The sequence below is a fragment of the Ambystoma mexicanum genome, chromosome 2q, assembly GCF_040938575.1.
Source record: "Ambystoma mexicanum isolate Mex_15411 chromosome 2q, UKY_AmexF1_1, whole genome shotgun sequence".
Taxonomy (NCBI): Eukaryota; Metazoa; Chordata; class Amphibia; order Caudata; family Ambystomatidae; genus Ambystoma; species Ambystoma mexicanum.
The window spans coordinates 1187033024-1187051736 of NC_090924.1; the positions used below are offsets into that span (position 1 = coordinate 1187033024).

General features: G+C 46.1%; 1 protein-coding gene across 1 annotated transcript in view; it reads left to right on the top strand.

Moving 5' to 3' along the window:
- The window catches only part of MALRD1 (MAM and LDL receptor class A domain containing 1), a 3359462-nt gene that overhangs the window by 3307917 nt on the left and 32832 nt on the right, over window positions 1-18713 (top strand). Inside the window, exon 43 of the mRNA XM_069646615.1 lies at window positions 13604-13663. Within this exon, the coding sequence (XP_069502716.1) occupies window positions 13604-13663 (60 nt within the window). The remainder of the gene's footprint in view (window positions 1-13603; window positions 13664-18713) is intronic.

Genomic DNA, 18713 nt, shown 5'->3' on the forward strand with positions numbered 1-18713 from the left:
GGCCTGCATGCAGTGTGACTTATGCAGTGTGACTTATGCCATTAACATCTTAGTGTGGTTTGTCTAAGGTATGGCATTGCCTTGCTGCAGGCATCTGCATGTGTCTGTGCTGTGTACAACAACTATGCTGGGAATATGTGTGCATTGGGCCATGCCTCGCCTCTTTAGACAGACATATTGGTGGACTAGAACCAGACTCTGCATTACAGTGTTTTCTTAGGACACTCACCTCAGATGACGTGGCATCACACTCCATGTCTCCCACGCCTTCAATGGCCTCCATGCCGATCAGGCTTGCACATGTGTCCTCCCACCGGGACAGCTTTATGGGATGCTTGCTCCTCCGCCAGTTGACATGGCCTGGCTCCTGTTGGCCGAGAGGATGTTGCAGACTTGCAGGCGCAAGTCATCCCACCTCTTCCTGCAGTCCTTGGTTGTGCGGGGGGTGTTGCCAACCGCACTTACTTTTTGCACCACTAGCACCCAGATCTCCTTCTTTCTGATTATGGCCTCCCTCTTAGGCTCTGGGCAAACACGACATCTGAATGTTGTTCCCGGGTCTCAGCGAGCATGGTCAGCTCATCTTCATTAAAGTGCTCTTTGCACTGGCGGGTGGTGTCCTTTTTTGTTGTGGATTGGATTTCACACACAGCAATATCCTACAGGTCCTGGCCGCTGAGGGTGGCAATGGATTGTGTTTTTAAAGATGGCCGCCGTGCTCTTTCCCGTTCCTGTGCAATGACGCAACTTCCGGTTCCGCTTATTTACAGTCACCGTTATTAGCGGTGACCGCTAATGCCATCTTGTTTCATGCCGGTAGTGCAATCTGCACTTTACTTGATGTCGCTAAGGGCCTTTTTAGGGACTTTTGTGGCATGCCAGTAATGTTGTTACCGGCATGGCGCAAAGCTTGTTTCCGCGAGGTCGTAATAGCCCTCTATTAGCAGCCACTGACCTACACGGAAACAGTATTTACTCCATGCCGGTAAGGGCAGGTACTACAAACTCGGAATGACCCCCCCTTGAGTGTTGGAAAGTGTTCTGTACAGGCATTTTGAAGTTTCAGCAGCAAAGTAAATGTCATTTATAGGCACATTTTTTAGAGTTTCATTTGCAAAGCATTGCTTCTCCCTCTGTACTCCATGTTTACTTGTCATGGAGCCCACTGGAACTTTTTTGGCATTGTTTGCTCTGTTCCACCACACATGCACCACGGGTGGCAGGTTGTGCAGCCCTCTTTTTGTGTGTTGAAAAATGAGGTTTTGCCATGCACCAGGGTTTTGCCACCATTTTACTGTTTCTCGCACCATAGATAGCAGAGTGAGGCTGCATAGCATAGCAGAGTTGGTCAATACATCTCACAGATTCCCCCTCCCGACTTCGTTTTGACTTCCAGTCGAGGGGGAGTCAGGCGAGTGGGATGTTCTTTTCTCTCCATGTGGAGATATTCAGTTGCTTCTCCATTTAGCGACTGAGGCGACGCGCTCTCCTCGCTAGTTCGGGTTGGAGTGGGACAATACTCCGTATTCCTTGGGTTTTTCCTCCCGGCCCCGAGTCGTCCTCCTTGGTGATTCTTGGGATTTAGTGCCAATGCTAGAAAACAGAACATAGCATGGTTATGGACATTTCCCCACTATTACTCCCTGAGTGTGTAGGGGGTCAGATGCATGCACTGAATACAATATTTACAATATCCCCTGTCTATATTTAATATATGACCTCTTAACTGGTACATACTTCATGAACCTTTAATAATTCTTTTTATGTCACCGGATTGTCCCCTTCTGAGTTTCCGGTCGGCTCCACTATCTGCCACAAAGTATGCCTGGGGTGGCAACTCTTAAACTGGTTTATGTGGACCCACTTGTCTCCCCCCTCTGTCAAATTGCCCTTGGGGATGAGGATTCTCTAGGCGACTGGTGAGATTCTGTCCACAATTTCAAAAGGACCCCATCAGCTTGGGAGGAATTTGCACTCTTTGTCTTGGTTCATTTGGAAATTCTACAAGTAGACCTGATCTCCTACTTAATATTCCTTTGTAATTGTCTTAAGGTAATAGTGGGTCTTCATACTATCTGAAGATCTTTCTAGATTCCCCTGAGCATACACAAAGCATGTTGAAGGTGTTATCTCAGATTCTCAACATACTCATGAGTTGTGGAGGCATTTTTCAAGATCTGCTCTTGGGTTCTGTAGATCAGATGCTGGGGTAGCACCATCCTTCGTCCAGTCATCAGCTCGAATGGAGACATTTTTGTTGCAGAAGAAGGAGTAGATCTGATGGCCATCAGGACAAGGGGTAATCGAATGTCCCAACTTGGCCCAGAATCTGCCACAAACTTTTTTAATGTGCTCACAATAGATATTTTGTATCTCTCAACTCCACCACTAGATCATGCCGGCAGGCAATGTGTAGTTTCCTTTTGACCCCAAGTATCTCCCACATCTTTTTCATCACTTCGCTAGTGAAGTGACTACCTCGGTCTGACTCAATGCTTTGATGTAGTCCAAAATGCGAGAAGATGTGGTTGATCATTAGTGCAGCTGCTGTTTCTGCCTTGCAATTTGGGGCCGGGAGACATTCCACCCATTTAGCAAACAAGAATGTCATGGTCAACATGTACTTGTTCTCCGTAGGGTAGCGAATCACGGGCCCTATAAACTCGACTTGTAAATCTGACCAAGGCAGTGTCATCCCCCTCTTTTGGAGGGGAGCACAATGTGTGAGTGATCATGGCTGAAATTGTGCACACACAAGACACCCCTTCAAGTATTGGTCAAGGTCCTGCCCCATGTGTGGCCAGTATGCAACCTCTCTCAAGATTTCTAATGTTGTATGAAACCCCTGATGACTGGCCGTGTGACTTAGCATCAGGCTTCGGAATGAAGTAGGGACAACCCACTGGTCATGGCCAGATATGGATATCCTCACCAACAAACCGTCCTGGATTCGGAACACTTTTGGACATTTCATCAACACTCTGAGGTCATCTTTCCCAATGCAATCGGTATCCGTCAGGGGAAAATTCTCAGGATCCTCAATGTGTTGATAAAACTTACCATTTATTGGATCCCCTTTTGGTCCCCTTACTCCATTGGGCAGTTGAGAGTTCATTGTGAGCATTTGTCTAGGACCTAGTGATAGCAGTGACCTGGATTTCCTCTAAAAGGGACTTGATCTCAAGTAGATCCCCTTGAATGGCTCTGGTTTTGGCCAGCTGATCAGCTAGGTAATTTCCAGTTTTGTCGTGTCCCTCTACTTTAGAATAACCCTTAATCTTTTCCAGTAGATGGTCATCCCATTCGAGGTGACCAGATCATCAATATTTTGTATTAGTTTTCCAAGTTTTAGTGGTTTATTGCTAGCACATAGCATGCCTCTGGTTTTCCAGTTAACCAGGTGCTCCATGAACCCGTTCTGTACATAATCTGAATCAGTGATTATGACCAATTTGTGGAGTTGATGTTGGACAGCAGTGAGAATGGCTTGATGCATATCCATCAGCTCTGTCACTTGACTACTACACGGACCGATTTTGTACCCAGTGGAGGGCTCTGGGGCATCATTCACCCATGCATTCCCCACGCCGGCCACAAGTTCCTTTTCCCCATTGTTGTCAACATGGTAGGAGCACCCATCCACATAGACAGTGGCCAATCCCTCACACGTGTCTTCTTCATAGACCTTGTGTGGGGAATTAAGGTATGCCTCCATGCTGTCCTTGATTTTAAGACTTTCGTCCTCGAAACAGTTTTCTCTAGCACAATCATGCAAGTCATCCAGAACTTGCGCGAGGGGCCTCTTTTAGTTTTGGCCATATCCCCCTCCACAGGAAAGCCTTGCATTGACAGAATCCAGGAAGTAATTCGGGAATGACTCACATTTTCGGTCTGGGTTCTGTCACTTTGAAGATATTGCAGAGGCTGGTGTGGGGTCTCCACTATGATATATTCCGCCTGGATAAACGGGCAGTAATTTTTCAATGCCCACACCATTGCCAGGAGGGCCTTTTCACAATCGTTGAATTTTTCCTCCACAGAGGATAAAGTCTTGCTTGCATAGGTGATTACTTTATTGACCTTCTCATGCTTTTGGTATAATACTGCAGTCAAGCATGTATTTGAGGACCCTGTCTCCAAGAAGAACTCCTTGTTTTTGACAGGGTGAGCTAGGCAAGGTGCTTGTGAGAGGCTTCTTTTGAGTTGTCTTACTGCTTCGGCTTGTTCTGGACTCCCCTCCCACTTGACCCCCCCTTCAACAGATGGATCAAGGGTCTTGTGATTTCTGCATAATCCTCAATGAACTTTCTACTGTAATTAGTCAGTCCAAGGAGGCTCCTTAGCTCATGCAGAGTTGTGGGGTCTTTTAGTTTCTGGAGTGCTTCTACTTTCTTTTCCTGGGGAAAGAGACCCTGAGGAGTTATCTCATGCCCCAAGAAATTGACACAGGTCCTGCACCACTTTGCCTTTTGGAAAGAGAGTTTTGCTCCTTCAGCCCTCAACTGTGTTAGAACATAATGGATCTCCGCTATGTGTTCCTCCACAGTTGAGCTTTTGATTAGAACATCGTCTACATAGGGTAGGTTACACCTTTCACCCAAGTCGGGCATGGCCTTATGCAAAAAGATATTAAATTCATTGCCAGAGTTGATGTATCCAAAGGGAGTCCGAGTTCAAGTGTACTGCTGTCCCCTGAAGGTAAAGGCCAGCTGGTATTGGTCCTCCCTACTGACAGGTACAATCCAGTAGCCATTGGTCAGGTCAATGGCAGTGTATATCTTTGACCCCTGGATCTGGGCCAGCCCTTGGTCAATGTACGGAAGAGGCCATCAGGAAGTGTGAACCCTTTTGTTGAGCTCCCTTAGGTCAGCACAGAGTCTCCACTGGCCGTTTGGTTTCAAAATCCACAGCACCGGATTATTGAAGGTGCTGTGGACTGGACAAATTATCCCACAGTTCTCAAGGTTCTTAATTGTTTCTGTAAGGGACTCCATTGATGCGAGAGGCAAGCGCTATTGCTTCACAAACACTGGAGTCATGCCAGGGTCCGTGGGAATTGTTGTGTGGATTTTGGTGCGACCACAATCATATGAGTCCACCACAAAGAGATCTTGAAAATCTAAGAAAACTTGTTTCAATATTTGCTTCTGCTCCCGAATCTCACAGGCATCAGCTAGGTTGACTCTCTCTTCAACCATCTGCCTGGAGCCCGAAAAGACTTCTGGTTTGGCTATCTCAGCAGCCTATTCCAGCTGGGAGGAGAGGTCCCTGCTTAAAGTACTCACTTGGACTGATGGCTTCAGGTGGGGAAGGCAGTCCTGTGGACTTGAAAGATCACCTCATCCCTCCTGAAGTCACAGGTCACCTCTTCCTTATCTTAAGGGCAGGGAGAGGACACCAGGAAATTCCCCCATGCCGGGTGAAGATCCTGTCTGGTGTTGTGTCATTGTCGCTATTAGTGTCAAAACAGTCATTGGGGATTGGTCCTACTAGTTCATTACCTAAATCTATGGAAAAATGTTGGTTATCAACCGCCATTCCAATAATGGTGCCTGCACCCAGAGTGATACTCCTAAGGTCGCTGTTATCTACCTCTATTGAAATGGTGTTGTGTTCTGTATTGACTAGTGGTGTTGGGTTTAACTCCAACCCTTGCTGTTGGAAATGGCCATTGAGGAGAACATATGCCTCAAGTCAAGATTTTTTAGTCTCTGTCTTCTTTTAATTTTTACTTCAAGTGTGAATTGTCGGGTCCGTTCTGGGATGGTGACTTCCATTCCAATCTGAATTTCAATTGCATATGGCAGCAATTGAGCTGACTGAAATGCTTTCTCTGGGTCATCAAAGTCCATGGGATTACCCGCTAATTGGGACCAGGCTTTGAAGTTTATTAGGTACAAACTAATGGCAAAGCGATTGAGAATGTCACTGCCTAAATAAAATGCAGCAGGTATATCTCACACGACCCAACAATTATGGACTATGCTCTTGTTGCCCATGGACATTTTGAGCATACACCTGCTAGGCAGGAGAAGTTTGGAATTGGGTGTTTCCAGGTCCATTTCCCATTTGTCTATCAATTTAAATATGGGACTGGCTGGATCTTTTGGGAGTTTTCGGAACATGGCCTCGCTGATGAAGCTCTTACAGTTGTTCACGCACACTCGGGCGAGAACAGAGTCCTTCCCCCCATTTAACTGAATAGGGATGAACAACCGTTCTCCAATTTTCTGAATGTCAGCCAAGCTTTGAGCTGATTTCACATCATATTGGAATGTAGGAGTGGGATTTTCTGCTTGTGAATTGGTATAGAATTTCAGAGTATTTCCTTTCAGTGTGGAATGCCACTTGAAACTAGAAGGAAGGTTGATTTTCATAAATAGAGAGGACTTCCCATCACCAGTTTGTTGTCTTACTGCAATTACTGTCACATCAGGGATTTGGTTGTTTTGTAAATGGAATTCGATTTGGTCAGGTTTTTGTTCAACCATGTGGCATGTTCTATTTAAACTAACATGGTTGACACTATGTTTTAATTGTATTGGTCGGTTAGTCTGGGTCCTTAGGACCTTGTTTACACAATCTATCAGGGGAGACAATCTATGCAGGATGTCATTCCCTAGTAAACATGGTGTGCCCTCTGGATTCACAACTATGACCGGGTGTCTCACCTTGTGTCGCCCAATTATAATGTCTAAATCCGCAGTCCCCACGACAGGAATTTCATTCCGATCGAAGTTTTGAAGTTTTCCCAGAAGAGGGGTTAGAGGGATCTGTTATCTCTACCCCCTTCCTGAATTCAGCTAATCAAAGGCCCTTTTTGACAGAAGGGTGGCTTGGGATCCAGTGTCCACCAGTGCCAAGAATGTGCATTGCCCCTGTATTTGGACCGGGGCATAACATCTTCCCTCCTTCTCCTCAAGGGGGCAAAGATAATGCACATTTTGGCCAATTGGTGGGTTCATTTCTTTACTCTTGATTCTGACGGAGGGGTAGTTTAGGCATGATTTTGTTTGGGATCTTGGGAACCTGTAAGAAAAAGGTGATAGTGGAATATTGGGGAAGTTTTGTACTCCCCTGGTTCTGGTAACCCCCCGTTTTTGAGGCAGGCACAAGAATTGGTTTGGGCAAGGTGATTTTCTGTCTGGTCATTCTGGGGTTCAATGATGGGCGGTTTTAACTCGGTACCCACATCTACCCAGTCTTGAGCAGGATCTCTCGGGACCCACTTTTCTTTGGGAGGAGCTCCCCCTTCCCTGAAGGAGAAGATCCTTTTCCCAGAATCCTCTGAGGACCCCTCTCCTTCAAATTAGAAGATTCTAACCTCCTCCACAATCTAGGTCTTTTTAGGCCATTTATTTTTCCTTCCCGCTCTCTGTTCCTTAGGTTGCAGACTTTCGGGGGCAGGAGATTTTGGTTCCGGTTCCTGGGTTTCCAGGGGCTTTTCACAAGTGGGGAAGTATGTTTCCTCTAAGGCTTTACACCCCCCTTACCTATGTGCCTCCTCCCTGGGAACCGGTGGGTTGTTGGGGTTCTCTCCCCGTCATTGCTCTGGAGTACCAGACCCGTGATTTGAGGGGTTCTCGGCCGCCATGTTCATCTGAGCGTTCTGCTGAGCCCTCAACATGCGACCCAGATCCTGTGACAAGTTCTGGACCTGGTGCTCCAGGTGGGACACCCACTCTGCCTGGTACGGTGGGTCTCTTGTCCATCCTAGGTTGATCACTGTTATGTAGGTGTTCTGAATTAGCTATGCTGATGTTAAGTATTTGCTTTCTGACTTCCTATATGGTTCTGGAGTGTGATGTTGCAAGGTTCCAGATTGTGGAACCCCTGGAGAGTGTTGTTGCTTGAGATTAAACAGTTGGATGTGAGCTGCAGTGATGGTTGGGGGTATCATGCATCCATCTTCAGTATAGATAATAAACTATCAATCATACCTGGCATGGTCTGTGTCTCAACATTGGCGATGAGGATGGGATTTCTAAAGTAGCAAGGAGTACTCGCCCGAATCTCGAGACCCCCAAACCCAACGTCTGTCAAGGAGGGGCTGACACTCCACCGGCATTGCTGCTGACCACCGTGCTGCACCGTGGGACGTGTAAGCTAGCCCAGCAGTGTGCAGAGGCAGTCTGAAAAAAGGGCACAGCTGCACGTTCGCTGAGTGGAGGTCTGCCCAGCAGTTTGGAGCCGGACGAGAAAGAGGACATAGCTGTCGGCTTGCCGTTCGCCCTTCCACAGCTCTTCAGGTCCGCTGGCTGCTGATATACATATATATTCTGCATCTGGCGGTACTCGAGGTCAGTGCCGGGAAATTTTTTTGGATATTTTGTGTGAAAGGCTTCACCCCGTGAGGAAAGAGCTTCCTATCTCTTAGTCACATGACGCGCGTGTCACATGATGCGGAACACGAGGGCGTCAGTTTCGTGTGATAACGCTCTTTGGGTGAAGCGTTAATATTACGCTCTACATCAAGAAAAGTCACAGAAGTTCAAGGCACTTTTCCCTGCTCTCTCCGCTCAGGGCCCACAAGGGAAGGCAGTGGTAGGAGCGGCGATCGTGCGCTCCTAAGGACCAGTGATTTTTCTTTGATCTGGTGATTGATTTTAGTGAATAATCCAAAACGCCTCAACAGGTGAGAAGGAAGGGAGTGCTTCCGTATTGTATTACTGTATCCCTGTACTTTACTGCATTTGCACGCTCTTATTTGTCTGAAGTTCTCTTGTGTACACTGCATCTGAAATGGCCACATCAGGGGTTGCGGGCTCACAAATGTTTATGCCTATCCCAGGCCCACCCTGGATCAAGTGGGGTCCCTGGAAGAGGGGCGTTTTGCACTATGTGAAGGCAACATGTGGTAATGGGATGTCCACCGAGCGGAAAGTATCAATGCTTATGCATTTTCTGGGCTATGAAGGACAGAGGATTTATGAGACGCTGCCAGACACTGCAGAACTATATGAGGAAGGTGGAGGAAATGATTTTGAAGTGGCTCTAGGGAAACTTGACAAACATTTTGAGTCAAAAATGTGCACGGTACTTGAGCGATACCACTTTAGAATGAGATTTCAACATGATGGGGAGACCAAGGAAGAATATATTACGACGCTGAGACACCTGTCTTTAAATTGGAAATTTGGTGGGGGGTTGGATGAGCATATAAGGGACCAATTTATGTTGCACGCTCCATTGACAAGATCCATGAGGAGGTGTGGTTGAAAGATGATCCTAGTTTGGAGGAGGTCATAGGTATTGCTATGAGAATAGAACATACTCTGCAATGTGTGGCGAAATTAGCCACTAAAGAAACAAAGCCATCTCAGGCAATTGAGGTGCTGAGAGAGAGTCACAAAAAGAAAGATGTGAGGGGAAAAAAGAAACAGAAAGGCAAATATGTGAAGCGGAGTGAAGTTATCCAGGATAAGAGTGGCGGGAGTCAAGTGGGCGGTAAAGAAGCCCAGAAGGATAATGTGCAGGGAGGTCCAAAGAGAGATGGTTGGTTGTGCTTCAGGTGTGGAAGTGCACATCATTTATCAACTTCTCCTATATGCCCTGGTAGGCGAGCTAACTGCAGTTTATGTAAGAAGTGGGGGCATTTCGAAAACTGATGCAAGAACTACCGCATTGGTGGGGGGAAGGGGACCATGTTTGTCGAGGAATGTAATATAGGGTCGTCAGATGAAGGCAAAGAGTATGAGAATGAGATTGTTACATGAATATGGTGAATTGTACTGAGGTTGACGAGTGTGAACATCCTTCTGCTTGGCTTGAGGTGAATGGATGGAAAGTGAGAATGTTTGCGGATTCGTGTTCAAAGATCACATTGATGTCACAAGCAATTTATGAGAATATTGTGGGTCATCAAATGGAAGATCTGGGCCCATCTGATAGGAATCCTGGAGGTTAAAATGGGGGCAAAATAGAGTTGTTGGGATGTTGTACTGCTCATTTCAGATTTAAAAGGAGGACGAAGTGTGGTAAGATATATGTTGCAAACAAAGGGGAGACCCTGCTTGGATGGAGGGTGCAAAGGCGTTTAGGCATCAGATTGGATCTCAACAGCAAACAACAAGTACTAAATATAGGTAGTGCTGTAGGGATGGACAAGACGAGAGGTGGGGTGAACGACCTCATCAAGAGGTACCCGGAAGTCTTTAACAAAGGTGTGGCGTCTCTCAAGGGCATGGTGCACAAGATTGTATTGAGAGATGGGAGCACACCAGTGTGTGCCAAACACAGATGCTTGCCTATGAATATGCGTAATGCGGTAAGGGAGGAGTTGAAGAAACTAGAAAAGGCAGGGATTATTGAACCAGCTAAAGCTGTAGAATGGATTTCCCCAGTAGTAGTGGTAACAAAGTCAAGTGGTGATTTGAGGGTTTGTGTAGACCTGAGGGAATTGAATAGGTGTGTGATAGCCGACCGCCATCCACTCCCTGATATGGGTGAACTATTGAGTCGTATCGGAAATGCAAAGTTTTTTGCCAAGTTAGATATGGCAAGTGCATATCACCGAATTAATGTGGATGTTGAATCTCGTAAACTCACAGCTTTTATTACATATGAAGAGATTTATCAGTTTCGTAGTATGCCATTTGGGCTGATATCAGCCTCATCGGTTTTCCAAAAAAGTAATGGATAAGCTGCTAAATTGGATGAGTGATGTCTGGTGTTTTCAAGATGATGTACTTATATGTGGGAGGAGTGAAGAGGAATTGGAGAAGAAGGTGGAGAAGGTGGTGAAGATTTTCAAGGATCGTGCTATAACGCTGCGAGGGGAGAAGTGTGTTCTTTCTACACGAGCGGTAGAGTACTTGGGTCATGAGATATCTGAGGATGGCCTGAGGCCAAAACGAGATTTGGTAGATGGTGTCAAAAGAATGCAAGTGCCGAGAAATAAAGCTGAATTGAGATTGTTTCTAGGGTCGATAGAATTCTCTCATCACTTTGTGGAAAACAATGCTGATGGAGTAACTAATTTGAGGGCATTGTTGAGGAAGGGAGTGGAGTTTTAGTGGGACAGAGAATGTCAGAGAGAGTTTAATGAAATTAAACTGAAGATTGACATGGCAGAGCCATTAGCTATGTATGACACCATAAAGAGGACTGTCCTTTCCCTGGCTGCCAGCGAGATGGGCATTGGGGATGTGATGTCCCAGGTGGGAGCTGATGGTACCGGGGCAGTGATGATACATGCTTCTCGTATGTTAATGGGTGCTGAGCTAAATTATTCGGTTTTAGAGAAGGAGGCCATAGCCTGTCATTGGGGCATTGAGAAGCTTAAAAATGTTGCATGGGGTCAAGAATCTACCCTGAGAACTGATCACAAACCTTTAAAAGTGATATTCGAAAGTAAGGGGCTGGATACATTCTCAAGGAGGGTTGCCTGTTGGGTAACTAGGCTACAATGTCTCAAATTCAACATTGAGGTAGTACCAGGTAAAGATAATGTGCAGGCGGATTATGCTTCCAGACTGAGAGTAGATGATGCCAATGATGATGATAAAGCAAAACATGTGGATGTACGCAACATGGTGTTTGCCACTACGGAATGAGTGATACAGAAGGAGGAATGGGCTGAAGCGTTGGAGTCAGATGAAAGATGGAAATGCATTGTTGGTTTTGTCAGGAAGGGATGGCCGGAAAAGAGATTGTTGTCTGGTGAAGAGAGATCACTGTGGGAGGTGAGGATGGAGTTGTCAGTGAAGGATGGGTTGGTATATCGCTGGGACAAGTTGGGTGTTCCCGGCTGTTTGAGGCAGAGGCTGATTAAAGTTGCACATCAATGACACATTGGTGTGTACAAAATCATGGAAATTATAACAGCTGACTATTGGTGGCCGGGTCTTGATCGTGAGGTTGAGAGAGCGGTTGGAGAGTGTAGTGACTGTATCAAATCTGGAAAAAAATCTGTCGGCTCTGGTGCAGCCAGTAAGAAAAGTAAGCGCACCAAAAGGGGTCTGGCAAGATCTTGCCATAGATGTCCTGGGCCCTGTGGATATGGGCAAGGGGCGAAGAAGGTTTTTAATTGCCTTGGTAGATTTATTTTCGATGTGGGCAGAGTTTAAGGTGATGACGGATGTGACGTGCCAAAGCGTGGTTGGATTTCTAGAGGATGTTTTTAAGAGGGAAGGGCTGCCAAAGAGTTTACTCATGGACAATGGTCCACAATTTGTTGGGAAATTGTTTCAGGAATATTTGTGCAAGGGTGGGATAAGGCACAAGAGAACTGCACTGTACTATCCACAAGGGAATGGCACAATTGAGAGGGTAAATCGGTGTATAATGGAGGCAATCAGAGGGGCGAGCGCGTGTGGGTTGGATCGAAAGATTGCAGTCAAATAATGTCTGTTTGCTCGGCGAATGGCACCTGGTGTTGAAACAGGAATCAGTCCTTTTGAGCTGATAAGAGGACAGAAGGGAAACACATTGCTATCTCCTGCGTGGCTGGGTAGACAGCTGCAGGCGAAATCACCCTTCCAGCCTAGAATTGTAAAACTACACATTTCAGTCTAAACGTTGACATTTACTTTAATACTTCTCCAATGCCATAAACTTTAATGGGCCATTAAAACAACCTATTAATACATTAATATAAAACCTTTAACAATGTTTGCATTTGCACTGGCTTTTGCCTCTGTTTGTGCTCACCCTTTAAATACTGACATTACGTTATATGCAAATACATAGTTGCAATGCTAAAAAGCACACATGGCTGGTGTTTATATTTCTATGGCTTAATTTTAGATTTGTCCAATGCTGTTTCATTCTCCCCAGGCACCTCCTGCAGGTTATTCAGCAAAGATGCCACGTTCAGAACCAGGACACCTCAGAGAGCCTTGGGTTTATCTCTGTTTAGGAAATGCCTAAATATTGACCTTCAGCAAACATGTCAGGTTCACAACAAGGATACCTCAGAGAGCCTTGGGCTTACCTCGGTTCCTGAACTAGGTAAATATTGACCTTCTGCAAAGATGCCACATTCAGAACCAGGATAGCTCAGAAAGCCTTGGGCTTACCTCGGTTTAGGAAATGGGTTAATATTGACCTTCAGCAAAGATGCCCCGTTCAGAACACGGATACCTCAGAGAGCCTTGGGCTTACCTCGGTTCCTGAACTAGGTCAATATTGACCTTCAGCAAAGATGCCACGTTGGGAACTGGGATACCTGAGAGACCCTAGGAAATAGCTGAGTTTAGATGGTGTGCGCGCTCTGGTGCAGCTCAATAATCCTATTTTATACTCCTTTTTGATCCCTTACTCCCGCATACACTGCAATTACACCAACAAGATCGAACTAGTGGAAATCATAGCACATCGTGAATCAAACACCGTCAGGAGAGCTATTACACTTGGAAGCAGCAAGAACATTCTAGCAAGGTCCTGGGTACACATGTGCATGCTGTGGTGCAGATGGTTCAGTGAGTTTTTCATACTTAGAAAATATTGATGATGCATATGTCCTTCTAATCTGAGATTCTTGCACACACTGTTTAATGTTCGTCCGGCATCTGAAATGACACTGCTCTCATCTATACATTTGGAATAAAAATGCTGCATTTCATGTTTTAAATGTATTCAAATTTTCTGCGTCTTTCAATAGATTTCCAGGACAACTATTTACCCCGGTGTTGAAATCAGTGTTGCTCCATGGCGAACAAGGGTATGTTTCAATTGAATTTACATCTCAAGAATGACATAAAGTGATTGTTTTTTCTTTTACGCCTGAGAAGTGTGTGAATTTTGAATGACTGTTTTCATTGCAGGATAATATATCCAAAGAGCTGCTATCCTAATTCTAATTGCATGATTATGAGTGTGTGTGTGTTGTTGGTTGCATCTCAGGTAATAGCACCTCCCAGAAGGGAGGAAGGATATAGCTCAGTTGTAACACGTTTGTCTTGGAAGCAAGACAACGAGATCCCGAGCTTAGAAACCACTTGCTGGTATTAAATGAACAATACAATTAAATTACAAATGTACTAATAGCGCCTGCAGTAATTACCGGATGTCTCGAAAGATCTTCATGAATCCCAAACTATGCAAACCGTTCTGTTCTTCCGATTTTGCAGTCCCTAAAGAATTCATGGAGTGCGGTAATTAGTGCATGTGCTAATTGCCCCATGCAGTAATTACCTCCATATGAAAGTAGGCAGAAATAAGAGTTGCACAAACAGCAGGTAATGGTAATGTTAATTACAGGATGTTTTACTAATGTTAATGATGACAATATATTTAAATAACTTTAAAGAGCAAACACAAATAAAATGACATGGACAGATAGTACTCAAAACATATGTGTCTGGCGGAAGAGGCGGCCTACAGTTTAGGGTGACACGAGTAATTCAATGCATGTGTGCATGCTCAAATTACTTGCATTCTGAACTTCAGTGCTTCGTGCTATGTAAACAAATCACTTACATTCTGAACAATAGTGCTTAGTGCTACATCAACAAAATCCATTAGCATTCAATACGCGCCTGCTAAAAATAATCCTTCGAGGAGCCCAGTTTCCATAACTTTGACATTCATTTACCAGAGGTCTAATTGTACAAATGAAAATTAACTACTTTCAAACGTTTATTGGCACAGGCATGGTTTTATTGGAAGTCAAAATGCAATGTACTTTTCAAAAGATATATATGCACATGCAGAGAACTCTGTTTAATGAACATTTAAAAGGACACTTTTATGGAGTTTCGTTTGCCTCCATCCTTCACAGTGTCTCTTATTACAGCCATAGAGGTTAACAGAAGGAAGGAGGGCCATTGTTATTCAACTCGCACTGCCAGCTCTGAGGGAGGACTCGCTAGCTTTGCAGAGGACAAGCCCGTGCCCTCTTTACACACGCATGAAATCGGATCACGGTATGGGCTGATCCGCTGCAAGGCAACAATGGCGCCCCAACCCCAGAGCTGGAAGTGCTGTCTGAATAACAATAGCCACTCCCAACTCGGTCGGTGCTTAAACGCTGGCTCGGACTGGCCTAGTACTTCAATAGATCAAGGTCGGAAAAGTGGCCCAAATTTTGACATCTTTGATGAATTAGTGCAGGATCCAGCTGCTAATTCTATCCATCGTCTTTGCCAAATGTGCTTCAAAATGATAGTTTGGGTAGTGGGATTTGGAGGGATGAGGATGAAGAGGATGTACAACAAGGGGTGTGGGAGGCAGGCCATCTGTCTGCACTAAGAAGAGAGCCCACACCAAAGCCCGTGTCTCTGGAGTTGAATGCAGTAAATTGCCCCGTACGGATATACTAAATCCACTTAAATCTGAATCAAAATGTGCTTGTTACCCGAGGGATGGTGAATCAGATTTGACAGATTCCAAACTGAAAGAGGGATGAAGTTAAAACATTAGCTACATTAATCTATTAAAGGCTCACTTAAAAAAAAAATCAACGATTTTTGTCATTGATTTCTTTGATGTATTTGAGTTTCTAAAAAAAATAAAAACATCACTTTCCAAAAAGACAGATATTCGGACCCTAGATTATTATTAGTCATAGTATTGGGTTGCAGAAAAAAGGGGAACAAAAAACATTAATTGGCTTCATTCAGCAAATGCCACAAAAGTGGAAAAGTGTCCCATCATTGTTTCGAAAACGTCCTTAATTTGCTTTTCCACAGTATGTCACTGGGCTTTGAAATACCACTGAATTGCCATTTTTTGTAAATACAACCAGTGCTACATATTTTGTCTCCAGCCTCCCAGACCACCCCTTCTGCCCTTATTGGTCCGATAACTTGCGCTTACTGACCCTCCCTGGGCAGCGCCCTGCCCGGCAGCCCCTGTGGCTAAGGGCCCCAAAGAAAAATGCTGCTCCCATTGAGACTGCTCCAGCTAATGTCTGCAGGTGTCAGCAGTGGAAGCCAGTGGCCAGCCGTCAGCCAGCAGCTACTAAGTAAGGGAGGAGTGTAGCCCTAGCAAACTCTCAGACTTAGGGGTGGTTGCTCCTGTTTTTTTGTGTTTTTAAATTGCATTGTGAAAGTATTTAAAATTGCATTGTGAAAACCAGGCCTTTTTCCCCACTTACAGGACTCTCAAACTTAGGTGTGTTTCTCCTGTTTTAAAAAATGTGCATTGTGAAAGTAGTGCCCTTTTGTGTTGCCTCCTTGCATAGCACTCATCTTGCAGACGTTTCTACCATTATCTAAGCGGCCGTCGTCTTGTCCAAACTGTCAACTCATCCCATCTCTCTCTGTCTCGTCTGTACACCAGCTGCCCTGTGTCCTTCCCTAGTTTTCTCCCCTACCCCTTCCCACTCCCTCCCTCTTCTCTCCGCTTGCCACCTACTCTATGGTGCTCAATGTCTCTCCTACCTTTTCTAACTGCTTCTCTATCGACTATCCTGCTCTACTCACTAAATCTGGTAGGAAGAAGTTTAACAAGGACATCCTGGTCTCCAACCCAGGCCTCCCTATAGCTGACACCTATACCAGTGCCTCCTCCAGGCAAACTTTCACTGAAATCCTCTTTGTCGGTCCCTCACCGGACCTATGGAATCTACATATGGTCTCTATGCTCTATCCCTTCTCCTCATCTCCCATTAATGCTGGCACCCGGTGGGAGGCCCTCTTGGCCTCCTTCCACTTCTCTAAGGTCATCATTAATGTTTACTTGAATGGTACCATATTGGTCCAAGGCCCTCAAGCCAACCTTCTCCTCTTTGATAGACGCTTCCCGCGCCTCATCAATTTCCTTTCTTCACCTGCTGTCCCCTCTGTCCCCTCCACGGCATCCTTGCCTACCCCTGCTGTCTCCCCCTTGGCTACCTTGCCTTGTCCTCCTTCCTCTTCTGCCCCCCTTGGGCTTCTTTTACACCTCTGCAGGGTGTACATCTGATTTGTAACCCTCCCCAGAAGTCTTTCAAGGACGACAACCTTCTCCATATTGCCACCCTTAATTCTCGCTCAACTGTCAAACACTCCGCTGACATCTGCCGCCTCCTGGAGGAACTTGACCTTGGTGTCCTCGGTCTCACCGAGACATGGTTCAAGGCCAGCTCTGTCACGAGTTTGACACTCTCCTCCTGATGGCTACAAGATCCTCTCTGTGCCCCGATCCAACCGTTCCAGAAGGTGTGTAGCCCTGATATTCCCTGAGTGGATTCTTTATTCTGTCATTCCTACAGTGGCCAGCTCCTCTTTTGAATGCCTCATCTGAAGGCTGTCTCACTCCCCTGGCCTTTCCCTCACTGTGGCTACCATCTATCGGCCACCTGGTCTGATCTCCCCCTTCCTCTCTGAGTGGGCAAACCTCTCCTCTTCCCTCTTGATCTCTACCTCTCAATTCCTCCTTCTTGGAGACTTCAGAATCTACCAGATGCTTCCTGTCCTTCCATTGGACTCTTTCCTGACCTCTGCAACTCTCTCTCACTCTCTATTCTCCCCTCTGGCCCGACTCAATCCACAGGGCACCCTCTGGATGTTCTGATCTCTTCAGACCTCCCCCTTTGATCCCTCTCACCACTCCTCTCTCCTGGAGTGATTTTCTCCTTTCCTCCCATCTCACCCTCTCTACACCTCAGGCCAAGCAAACTCCAGCACTGCCACCTACCTTCTCAGTTATCCGACCCATGAAGCGTGTGTCAGTGTAGGCTTCGCCGCCACTTTCTCACCCACTCCTCCTTCTTTGGCTGACTCACACCCTGACACAGCCCTTGCCAAACTCCACTAAGCTATATCCAATACTCTTGATGTTCTTGCCCCTGTCATGAGGATCCACATGAAGCCCAAAGCCAAGTGCAGCTCTTGGTATGACTCAGACCTTGTCACCCTTAAATGCAAGTGCAGGGTGGCTGAGAGGAAATGGCGTGTATCCGGGACATCCTCTGAACAACTGGCCTGCCGCCTTCCCGAAAGGCAATACCGGCTCTCTGTCTGCACCAAGAAGACAGCCCACATCCAAGCCTGTGTCTCTGCAGCATCTAACAACTCAGCTGAACTTTTTAAAATCTGCAAGGAGCTGGCCAATCCTGCTGCAGTCTCTACCTCTCCTGTCCCCTCCCAGACCCTCTGCACGGCCCTGGCTTCTCATTTCATCTCTAAAACTCAGGACATCATGTCCTCTGTCTCTTCCTCTCCCCCTCCTCCCTCTACTACCTTCTCTTCCTCTGGCCATTTTTCAGCCACCTCTCCTCCCTCCTTCTCTGCCTTTCCCCGGTTCTCCTCAGACGAGGTTTCTAGACATCTCTGATCTCTGAAAGTCTTGTCAAAACAGGTTCACCCCTGTTCCTCCAAAATCATCAAGGACCACATTGACACCCTGGCTCCTGATCTGGCTGATTTCTGCAACCACTCCTTCAACACTGGAGTCTTCCCCTCCCCCCTGAAGCACTCCCTTGTGCACCTTCTTCTTAAGAAACCCTCTGCCGACCCTTCCTGCCTGGCTATCTATCGTCCAATGTCCATCACTCCTTTCCTAAGCAAACTCCTTGTAAAGCTGGCCATCTCCCAGCTTAATCTTCACTCTGAATCTGTTGGTTGTCTCCATGACCATCAGTCTGATCTGCCAGAACCACAGACAATGCTCTCCTGAGCATCTGTGAAGACCTGCTCTCCAACACCCCCTGTGTCCTCATCTTAATTTATCTCTCTTCTGCCTTTGACACGGTCAAACATGCCATCCTGCTCAACCGTCTCCGTGATAACCTGGGTATCACCTATCAGGCCATGTCTTGGCTGACCTCCTTCCTCTCCAATCGACCC